The sequence below is a fragment of the Eleutherodactylus coqui genome, chromosome 5, assembly GCF_035609145.1.
Source record: "Eleutherodactylus coqui strain aEleCoq1 chromosome 5, aEleCoq1.hap1, whole genome shotgun sequence".
NCBI classification, from domain to species: Eukaryota; Metazoa; Chordata; class Amphibia; order Anura; family Eleutherodactylidae; genus Eleutherodactylus; species Eleutherodactylus coqui.
Window position 1 is genome coordinate 87,392,503 of NC_089841.1, and position 12,209 is coordinate 87,404,711.

The following is a 12,209-nucleotide window of genomic DNA, read 5'->3' on the forward strand; positions in this document are numbered from 1 at the left end:
CAAACGGGAGTATATGGGAACCCTGTTTTTGTGATCATGATGATCCCAGTGGTCAGATCTAGAAGAGGGATCTGTTGGGCCCCCTTTTGAATGTAGCAGCAGTTGCGCATGTCTGCTGCCACTACATTGATGTCTACAGGACTTCCGGAGATTGCCGAGTACAGACCTTGGCTGCGTTCATCAATGTCATAGATATGAGTGGAGCAACTGCAGACCTACCTGACTGACTGATCCATTGAAAGGACCACCATTTTTGTGATTATGCAGGTCGAACTGCAACCATTCAGACTCTAATCCTCTAGCCACAGCATAGGGGATAAGTATAAAGATTTTTACATCCCTTTTGAGCACCAGAGTCCAGGTGTGACTGTTCCCTCTGTACCCCATAGAAATACTAACTTGCTTGTAAGTTATTGTCTCATTTGGTTCCTCTTCCTTTGTATGTGGTTTTTAAATAGCTTTATTTTGAACAAGCATGGTGTAAAGCCATGTTAGTGTAATTTCATCCAGTACTGGATATTTGTATAACCTTGTATTTAAAAATATATTGATCTCTTGTATTTTTTGTATTCAGACCCGAGCTTAAAATGATTGTGTGACTTTACAGTGAGTGTCTTTTTTTATTTTTTTTTGTGCCCTTCTTGAAACGGTGTTGTGTCCACTGGATGTATCCGGTATTTCAGCTCAGTCCCCTTCACTTGAATAAAAATGAGCCGCAATACCAGACACAACCCTTGGCTAATAGTGGCACTATTTCTGAGGAAAAATCAAGTAGACCCTTGTTTCTAATTTCCTGGAACCCCTTCTGTATTTTCCATTATATTAAATTTCATTTAGTATTTTCCCAATGTTTTCTGCTCATCCATAACCTTCTACAGAATTATAGCATTACAATGTGTAATTTAACATAACTGGTTTCTTATATTGCTTTCTCTTTTCCCAGTTGTAGGACAAGCAACAGGAAGAGTTTAATTGGCAACAACCAATCTCCAGCTCTGCCACGTCCCCATTCTCCCCTCTCTGCTCATACAGGTATCTATAGTATTTTCCTATCTGACCTTCACGGATCTTTTCTTTTGAAAATTAACTTTATTGCAAAAATAAAAAAACACTTATAATTGTGATAAGGGAATAAAACAATGAGGATGACTATAGCCTATCAATACCATTACTTTGGCTCTGTGAAGTAATAAGCAAAGTTTCAAAAAGTTTAGCTAGGCCGGTTCACCGAACTTCTGCAGAAAATTTGGTTTGGTGCGAATTAATTTTCAACCAAAATTGAGGTTCTCCAAAAACTTTATAACTGGTGTAAGGGCCATAAAAGCCCTATATAACACTCTCAGCGGTTTCATGGCATTTAGACAGTGTTACCTACCAGTGTTCAGAACTAGTGTTGAATGTACCGAACCAGTGGAACCCTGTTTTGGGTAGAACTTTGCTTAAAGCAGGCTTGTGCTGAACAAGACTTTTTAGAAGTTCGACCTGAAACAAGTTTCTACTGGTTTGTTTCGCTCAACACTAGCCCATTTGTGGGGTAGTAAAGCTCCTAACCTGCCCACTAATCATACTGGACTGTTTTGGAATATGCAGAGTAACGTTTTAGTTGGCATAAACTGTGTTTGCCCTCTTTGCACAGAAGCTGCAGTTCTCCATAGCTGTATATTTGACATTGTAATGTTAATGATGTTTATGGACAGCAAAGGCGGAAAAAAAACAGATTTTCAATTCAGAGTTTATGATCCATAACCAGACCACTTGGCTTTACAGGGGCTAGAATCAATTTAGTGGTAAACAAACCTCTCTCAATGCTGTGGCTTGCGTTGAGCGTTGACGGCTGTGTAACTGTTTTGATCTGGAACACATTTGTGTGAAACTGGCAGAAAACACTTGAGAAATAGTGACAAATTATCTTTGCTATCAGCTTTCTTGGCAGCTAAAAGTTTTCTCTAACCACTACAGAAATGTTGTTTTTTTTTCTGTTGGTCACTCAATTCAGGGACTTATTATTGTAGATGTTTCCTGGCATAATTACTTTAAAGCGACCCTCCAATTCTGTGGAAAAATATGTCCAGGGACCAGAAGGGGAGAGTTATGTTACCTGATGCCGGCTTTTCTTCCAGTTCGGCTGCAGGCTTGCTTGTTTCTCAGGCACCGTTTCATACTTCCAACATGGCCACAGTGATTCTTAGGCCACATGTCCGCGGGGAAAATCAGGCCCGCTACGGATTCTCCATGTAGAATCCGTAGCGGGTCCCTCCTGCCCCACGGACATGAGCGCTTAAAATAAGAATTAACTTACCTCTCGCCCGCTCCGGATCTTCCCTTCGCCGCGGCTTCATCTTCTCTCCGTCGCGACCGGATCTTCTTTCTTCGGCTCGGCGGATGCGCAGGGCACGTCGGTTGCGTGCCTCGCGCATCACCGGCCCGAAGAAATAAGATCCGTCCGCGACGGAGAGAAGATGGAGCCGCGGCGAAGGGAAGAACCGGAGCGGGTGAGTAAATTCTGATTTTTGTCTCCCGCGGATCCGGACGGCTTTCATAGGCTTCAATAGAAGCCCACGGGAGCCGTCCCCGTGGGGGACCAGCACGAAAATGGAGCATGGTCCAGATTTTTTTCATGCTCCATTTTTTTTTTAAATCACTTTTATTGACCATACGCGGGTATTTATCTACCCGCGGGTGGTCAGTGCATCTCTATGGGATGCGGATCCGCGTGCAGGAGAAGAGTTAAAATCTGCTGCGGATTTTAATTCTTCGTTTGCCCGTGGACATGAGGCCTTAGGCCTCATGTCCACGGGGAAAATCAGATCCGCTGCAGATTCTCCATGGAGAATCTACAGCGGGTCCCTCCTGCCCCGCGGACATGAGCGCCGAAAATAGCAATTTAAAAGAATTTACCTATCCGGCGCGGGCAACGAAGGTCAGCTGTTCCTCACGGCCGGATCTTCATTTTCGGCCGGCGGATGAATTCCTGACGCCGGCGGCACGTCGCCGGCACGTCGTCGACGTGCCGGGCACATCCGCCGAGCCGAAGCAAGGGAGATGCGGCGGTGAGGAAGAGAAGAGCTTCGCGGTCCGCTACGGGTGAGTAAATGCTTTAAATTCCTATTTTAGGTCTCCCGCGGATCCGGACGGCTTCCATAGGCTTCAATAGAAGCCCGCGGGAGCCGTCCCCGCGGGAGACCCGCATGAAAATGGAGCATGGTCCAGATTTTTTCATGCTCCATTTTTTTTTAAATCACTTTTATTGACGATCCGCGGGTATTTATGTACCCGCGGGTGGTCAATGCATCCCTATGGGGTGCGGATCCGCGCGCGGGAGATCCGCTGCGGATCCTAAATCCTATTTTCCCCGTGGACATGAGCCCTTAGACTACTCAATGCATAATGGGCACTGGTAGTGCATCGATAATCTTAACACATTGGCCAGTGCTGCTCAGAGCATTGTCTAATCAGAAAGCAGCATGCAGTGTCTGATTACTGATGTAGGGACTTCACGGTCCTATTGGAAGTATGAAGAGGGGCCTTGGGAAGAAGTGGATTGGCAGTCAACCCAGGAGAAAACAAAGTCCAAACAAACCCCCCAAACAACCAACCCTTCATCCCTGGACAAATTTTGTTCCGAGACCAGGAAGGTCGCTTTGAAAAAAATATGGTGTTCGGGCCATATGCCACACTTATAAAAGTCCTGTTCTGGGTTTCCTGACATATATGAATGTGTTAGAAAAGGTAGACTGGCTTCAGGCATTGTGAACGAGGCTCGTTTTATCAAAGTTTTTCAACCCTTTTCTAATTTTTCCTTGTACATTTTTGTGTCTACTTGCAGATTTATAAGCAAGGGTGTGCACATTATCTTTAGATGCCATGGTCACAGATCATGGCAGAGATCTACCAATTGTCAACTACCATTTTGGCATATGGCATTGTCCTCCAATGGACAACCTTCAAAAGGCCTCCTAAATTTTTTGTTTTATGATCAATCTCCGCTCTACCAAAGTACTGTAAGAAGCAACCATTAGAATTCCGAATATAGTTTTTATATATGAATGGTGCAGAGGAGAAGAAAATAGAAAATCTCCAATTTTTTTTGCTCGCCCATATATGCTGCATTGACTACGTGAATTTTATATCTTACGATTTATATGTGACCAGCCGTATTATTAGTGCTTGGTTACCTGCTCATTGGAACTTTCCCTTTATATCATATGCAGTGCAGAAAGAGATCCATCACCAAGACTTTCTGTCAAGGAGGAGATATAATAACACAGCTCATACCCAATCAGACTCCTAATTACTTTCATCTTGCTTTAAGCTATTCATCGTGATCAGCGGCACAACCGGAGAATTGTTATGAATCAATCCTCATATATAGAGGGCTGATAATTCTGTTATAGGATGTAGAGCTCTCTCCGTCTTATTACTGAGCTTTTCCTCTTACTGTATAAATAGAATGAGTTATTGCCCTTTAATTAAACTAAATTCAAATTTCTAAATAAGCCTGACTTGCATTTGATTGCCGAGGTCTAGAACTCATCCATATAAAAAGGTCAGTCACCCTTGTCGTATCCCATGCCGTATGAGGCCACATTTTATAATATCTGAAGGAACGCTTTTAGCAAATAGAACATTCATTTTTTTCTGCTTTGAGAGATTAGTGCTTTAATTTTAACTCTCCCCATTGGTGGGAAGGAGTTTAAGAGTAAGACCTTATGCAAGCGGCCATATTTAGGCCTCCTTCCCACGAACGGATTTCCGCCGCGTAATTCGCGGCGAAAATCCGCTGCGTTGCACGCAGCTATTAGGTTCTATTGAACCTAATAGCACAATGCACACGATGCGTAATTCCACCGCGGAATTACGCACCGCGATTTCTCCCGTCCTCACCCGCAGCATGCTCTATTTTCTGCGGGTGAGGACGGGCTGTACGCACTGACGGCTTCCATTGCAGTCAATGGAAGCCGTCCATTCACGCTATCTCCCGCTGTAACCAGCGGGAGATAGCGTGAAAAAACGCTTTCCCGCCCACCGCCGAGCGTCATATGACGCCAAATGACGCGGTCCGGCCGCGTCACGTGACACGGCCGGCGGTGCACGTGACACGGCTGGTGACGCGAGAGCGGTGGGCGGTGACGAGCGGTGACGAGCGGTGACGCGGCGGTGGTGGGCGGGGAAGCGATTTCACGCTATCTCCCGCAGGTAAGTATAGGGGCTCTGGGGGGCGCCGTGACGGGCTTCACAGCGTAATATTACGCTGCGGAGCCCGTCACGCTCGTGGGAAGGAGGCCTTAGAGTTCAGTACAAGTGCCGATTTGTAAAGGGTCATATTACAACACTTAAACTGCATGCTTTTTTCACTTGAAATGTTTAAAACCTTCCCCCTCAGCTAAAAAATGGTTTTATACAGGATTTTTGATCATGGCCAGCACCGCAACCTATGTCCTACATTACTAACACTGCATATTATGCTTCCATCTTTACTGGAGGGTGAAACATGTAATTGGAGTAGTATTCATTGTACTGTTATTATGAATATGTTGCTTTTGGTACTGGTGGAATTTGAAGCATCAGGCCTTAAAGGCTATGTGTCATTAGTAAAGGACCTACTACACAAATCAAGTTTTGTTGTTGATAGATATAGTAACAAACTATGTGAGGCTGAAAAAAAACATCCATCCATCCAGTTCAGCCTGTTATTCTGCAACATTGATCCAGAGGAAGGCAAATAACCCATTAGGTAGAAACCAATTTTTCTCATCTTGGGGTAAAATATTCATTCCTTACTCCAAATCTGACTCTCAGAAAATTACTCCCTGGATCAACAACCCTTTTTGAAATAAGCTACTCAGTATAGCATGTTACATTGTAATGTTCAAGAATGATGGCCCCTCTTGAACTCTTTTGGCGAGTTCGCCATCACTACGTCCTCAGGCAGAGAGTTCCATAGTCTCACTGCTCTTACAGTAAAGAACCCCCTTCTATGTCGGTGTAGAAACCTTCTTTCCTCTAGAAGTAGAGGATGCCCCCTTGTTACCGTAACAGCCCTGGTTATAAATAGATCATTGGAGAGATCTCTGTATTGACCCCTGATATTATGCACATAGTTGTTAGGTCACCACTTGCCTTATCATAATCAACATGAAAATAAAAAAAACAGAAAATCCTACCTTCTTCACACTGACCACTAAGCATATAATAGTCTCTCACTTCCTGTTCTGCAAAGACAACTTTTTAGTAATCCTCTCATTATCATTATAGACAGGATTACAATGAAGGGTAACATCTATTCATGCATAACACATGATCCACCATTCACAATAGGTGATGTCATAGATTACCCCCATGACAGAGCATGCCCAGAACAGGCTTCTATAGAAGTCAGTGCGTCCATAGACTATATTACATATAGCTATTAACTGTAGCTCAAGCAAGATGGCTGTCCGTCTCCTGTCATATACAGGGAATGCAATAAAAATTACAATCAGACAATAAAAACAGATTGGCTAAATTGAATACTTTTCACTACCTTACTAAAAAATAAGTATTACACTTTATTCCTTTATGCTGCCTAGCAAACTAAGGCCTGTGGAGTATCAGCAACACTCAACTGTCATTGCAAGAGCTTCGAAAAATAGCTATTGGATATTTTTAGCTATATGTAGTTTATTTCTTCTATAGAAGAAAGAAGGTTTTTACACCAACACAGAAGGTTTTTTTTTACTGTAAGAGCAGTGAGACTGTGGAACTCTGTCTGAGGATGTGGTGATGGGGAACTCTCTAAAAAAAAAAAAAAAAAGTGGACGCCTTTCCTGATTTAACAATATTGCATGTTATAGTCACTAATTACTTCAGAAGGGTCGATGATCCAGGGATTTTTATGTTTGCCAAATTGGAGTCGGGAAGGAATTTGTTTCCGCAACAATGTGGGACATTGGCTTCTACCTCATTGCTTTTTTTTTCTTGTCTCCCTCTGGATCAACATTAGGGAGGTAATAGGCTGAACTAGATGGACATACCATATATACTCGAGTATAAGCCTAGTTTTTCAGCACATTTTTATGTGCTGAAAAAGCCCCCCTCGGCTTATACTCGAGTCAGGGAAGGGTTAAAAAAAAATTTATACTTACCTCCCAGCCGGCGTCTGTGTTCCCGGCGGTGGTGCGGCAAGGTGCTTGAATTCCTGTGTTCCCAGCGGCGATGCGGCAAGCTGTTTGAATTCTCCCCGCTGTCATTCCCCAGCGTCCTCTCTGCTCAGCTTTGTCATCCACTGCCGTCAATGCTGTGATTGGATCAAGCACCAGCCAATCACAGCAGACACTCAATCATTCACAGCCAATCAATGAATGACATTCACCGATTGGCTATGAATGATCGAGGCCCGGCTGTGATTGGCTGGTGCTTGATCCAATCACAGTGCTTACTTACACAGTGCTGATGGCAGGGGATTTGAAAGTCGAGCAGGGAGATGACACCAGGGAGAATTCAAGCAGCTTGCCAGACAGACACAGACGCCGTCTGGGAGGTAAGTATGGAGGCTTTTTTTTTTACCCAGTATATACTCGAGTCAATAAGTTTTCCCATTTTTTTGTGGTAAAATTTGTTCACTCGGCTTATACTCTGGTGGGCTAATACTCGAGTATGTACGGTATGTCTTTTTTTTCTGCCTTACATACTATGTATTAGTGTTGTTTTTCAAAAGGCCTCAAAACACTTTTAAAATATACTAAATAACATATTCATAAAAATCACCACATTGCCACCATCACTGCCATAGATGTAAAAAAAAAAATGATACAACCATCATTCTACATATAAATATTTTTTTACAATGGTATTAACTAATAATGTACATTAAGATACCTTTCCAAAGAATGGAGTGATTTTATACATGGAAACTTGTTCCCAAGTATCCATTGTTGTGCGTTGGTGCTAATTATTATTTATGTTTTGTCCGTTTGCAGTACTTATCAGTAATTAAGAAAAACCCTCCTTTCTTGGAAATAGATCCCCTTTTGGCACCACAGCTTTATGACTGTCATGATCATGGTTTGCAGGTTTTATAGTCCTCACTGCATCTATGACCTCTTTAAGGTCTCGTACAAATGACTATTTCTGTCTGTTTTGCTCATTTTTGCGAGTTGCTTCCTCTTCTTGGCGTGCAGAGGTTACAATTCTACCTGGTGCATGTGAGACTGCAAACAGCCGTCCTATAAATAGTGCATGACGATTGGGACCCAAAAGCTTCTAGCTAGATGCCTGCCGTCGCATACTGCGGACCCACGTAAAATCCTACCCAAAGCTACCGGATTACCTTTCCCCTAACATGATATGTGGTTGACATCCGTGCTTGTAGCTCAGTCTATCGTAATATTCTATTACTGTACTGCTTATTTCCTCCGGTATATATTGCATATCTTGCCTTGCTATTAGCTCTACCACACTACTTAATAATGCACATCTTGCCTCATTTGCATCCACTTGGTCGTATAAAGTTACTGCGGTGGAGATTCCTCGGTAATGTATCATAAATAGAGATGAGCGAACGTGTTCGGCTCCGCCCCTTTTCGCCCGGACACCGAACTTCGCGAGGAATTCCGTGTTCGGGCGAAAAAAGTTCGGGGGTCGCCGTGGCAGCGCGGGGGGTTGCGGCGGGGAGTGGGGGGGAGAGGGAGAGAGAGAGGGCTCCCCCCTGTTCCCCGCTGCTGCCGCCCGCGCCGCCGCGCCTCTCCCCGCCCCCCGGCGCCCCCCGAATACTTACGCGCGAACACGGAAGTCCTCGGAAAAGCCGGTGTTCGGGTGCGTAAGTGTTCGTTAAGAACACGTTCGCTCATCTCTAATCATAAAACACATCCACTATTCTGTCCTCCCGACTGCATCTTACGGATTTACTGCTAAGAAGGAAATGGCAAACTTTTTTTTTTTTTTAATAGTATGTTCGTCTAGATGTTTGTGCGTTCTAGGTCGATAGAAAAAAGAAAACACGTACTAAAAAAATGTTCCATTTGTTTTATTTTTCTTTTTACAGACATCAAAACCTAATGTGTGTATTCTCCTCATTTCCAAGCAGCTGCTACGGAGTAGTTTGTAAATCAGTCACAGAAAATGTGATTGATATTATTTTATTTTTTTATTTATTTTGCTACTAAAAAGCGGAACAGATCCCAGGAGGAGGAGGAAAACTTGCCCAAAACTTTCCTTTAGAAATGCTTTTCTTCTCCACGGGGAAAATAGATCAAAATCAATACCGTCTCATTAATAGCACGACTGGCAGGGCATACTGGGAGTTTCACTAAAGTTTCAGACCCAGAAGTTACAGATCACTTATTTAGTTGTGAAGTTGTGACTATGTAGAGGTTAATTTGTGTTCTAAAAACTGCTCCCCTGTGTACAAGGTCCTCAAGATTAACATTGTAGAGTATGTAGGAGTACATCTATTGTTCTGTTGGGGAGCTTTTTAGTGCTTGCTAAAAACCTTTAAGGGGTTATCCTCTTAGGATTACTACTCTATATACTATATTAGGGTATATGGACATCATAGAGAGGTGGTCTCCTGCTCAAGACCCCTTCTATGAAGCAAAGCAGAGCCCTGCATGGTAAAAATGGCTCCTGCTCTGGTGAACCCATCGTCTCCATGCTTTACAGATTTATTGTTCGCTGATCGAACATTTGACGCACTGCAGAAGTTTAACGCAGCAAATATTCGTTCGGCACCTTGCACGATTTGCATAGCCCATTGTAATCTAATAACTTTTGGGTTACGCAGATAGGGTTGGCGTGCTACAATATCTACATAGTGTGCCAATTAAGTTAGAAAGTGGTACAGCTGTGCATGGTCCAACATTCACTGGAGCAGTTGGTATGTAATGCTACATTTCCCCTACCATGGCCACTGTAGGGGAAAAATGAGACCTCATACATGGATTTCCCCTTGTGATAGCAGCTGCTTGCTGGGGCTTAGAGAAGCTCGAATCATGTAGATCAGCTGATCCCTGGAATGGCCTTTGTTTAAAAAGGTGTCCTCTTTTTGAGTACTAGCGATTTACCAATAATTGGCAGGCTGAGCTGGCAGATCGAAGTGCATCTCAGCAACTAAAACAAAACCACGAACAGTAATAGACCTTTACACAATGTCAAATAGTCGCCCGAATAATCACCCAACTGAGCAATTTTGGATGACTGTTGGTCTGTGTACACATGGCGCAGACAGAGCGCTGAACCAGAAGTCGCTCAATTGTGACTGGTTGTTACTTTTCAGCTTACTTTTACCCCTCATCTTGATATTGGCACCACCCACAGGGGGCAGAGCTAATCTCGATTTCACAATTCTGACAAGAGTTAGAATTATGCCTTGGCAAAATGGCGATAAATTAAATTAATTCGATTAACTGCCCACCCCTGCTTTACAATATTGGAATAATAAGCAGGTGAATGGAAGAATTGAGGATGACCACTGTCAACCGAATGGCTGTGTCTACAGTCAGCTGAAGAAATAATATAATCTCCGACCCCTCTAGAATTTAGTGGAAGATGTTCCTGTTGACCGTGCTGGCTAACCATCAGTTATAAGAAACAAAGCACACGTTCATCTGTATAATGTACAGCAAAAACTATTTAACATGCCATCCATCCTCCACGTGAGATATGAGGATGGTGCTTCCCGGTATGTGATACATGCAAGGGGCTGATTGTGATATAATTGGAAGTGTGATTGGCCACCTCTGATTATTTAGAATTACCACCATCTATTTTGCCAGCAGTTCACAATATCAATTATAATTAATCCTCTTATTCCCTTGGTGCTAATATACATTCGGCGCATCGCAAACTCTTGCTTTTTTTTTCCAGAGTAGACAGCTATTAAAAGTGCATTAATAATGAACGGAGTGAGATCAACATATGTCTTTTCAAAAAGATTTGCATTTCTTCCCTCTAAAGTGAAGATGTACTACTTTGCACATCTAATTACTAAACAATGAAACCGTTTAATTAATCTAGATATCCATTTCTTAACAATAACGACTTCCCAAATGAGGCACCCCGCGTGTGGTTGTGGTGGAAAGTGCCAGTTTCATATGCTGATTACCTATTCATTTCGCCACTTCTCCCCCAGGAAGACTGAGTTAATTACTTACCCACTGTCTGCCCGCCACTTAGTGTTCCTTTAGCGGGTCACAAATATCAACCGTAATCTCTGCAGTAGATCGACATTATCGCACAACTGAAAACATACCACAGCCAAGAAATCCCTTGGACCAGCAGGATTTAAGTAATAAGCGAGCATTGCACATATGGGCAGGGAATTCACTGGCACCAGTTTTCATTTAAAAGTCTCTCAGGTATTAACTTGCAGATGGGTGGATGAATGCGAAGTGCAAAATGTTGAAAGATGAAGGTCACGTATCGGACTTTTTTTTTCTTTTCCACTTCTCATATGCTCATCCTGTGTATCTTGGGCATCAGGGCTTTCTGTATGTATAGGCAAGTACCTTCTGCATATTCCTTCCTCTGTTATAAAATCTAAATAAAATCTAAATTGTGTGTATGTCTGTGTATAATCTATGTGTGTGTGTAATATATATATATATATATATATATATATATATATATATATATATATATATATATATATATATATATTGTGTATGTGTGTGTGTGTATATATATATATATATAATGCAATGCACACGTGTTTATACATACGGGAATGCACAAGAATCTGGACACACTGTATGAAATGCATGCCTTGAGTTACATGAGATTCTAAATCATATTTCAAAAAGACATGTAGAAACCAATTTTAAGTGGAGGTAATATGACACAGATGCTGTCGGGCAGAAGTGAACATCTGCTTGAGCAACAAGGTTCCATTGGTCAGGGGTTTGAGCCACTCAGCTGCTGTTACCAGCTGGCTCCCACAACCACAGAGAGCAGGGCAAGAGGTGAAGTAAACACAAATTTGGCGGGAAAAGTCTCAGCCAAGCAGGGGGTCAAAAAGGCAGCTCAGTGCTAATGATTAAAATTCGATTTATTTCGTATAGTGTTATATATAATCTACTATGTGCATTCTACTAATACTCTGATGTAATCACTTAGAAGAATAGTAGCACTTGTATTACCATTGATTTGAGCACTTCACTACACCCGTATACCATAGCTGTTTAAGCTTTTTTAGGAAATAGCAAAAATAGCACAAATTACGCTGAATTGATCAA

At 42.6% G+C, this 12,209-nt stretch overlaps 1 protein-coding gene across 5 annotated transcripts in view; it reads left to right on the forward strand.

Annotated features, from left to right (window-relative positions):
• Window positions 1-12,209, forward strand: part of MAST4 (microtubule associated serine/threonine kinase family member 4) — a 513,577-nt gene that overhangs the window by 387,930 nt on the left and 113,438 nt on the right. For all 5 annotated transcript variants that reach the window (XM_066602813.1, XM_066602814.1, XM_066602816.1 and 2 more), the window contains one exon: window positions 944-1,032. In XM_066602813.1, the coding sequence (XP_066458910.1) occupies window positions 944-1,032 (89 nt within the window). The remainder of the gene's footprint in view (window positions 1-943; window positions 1,033-12,209) is intronic.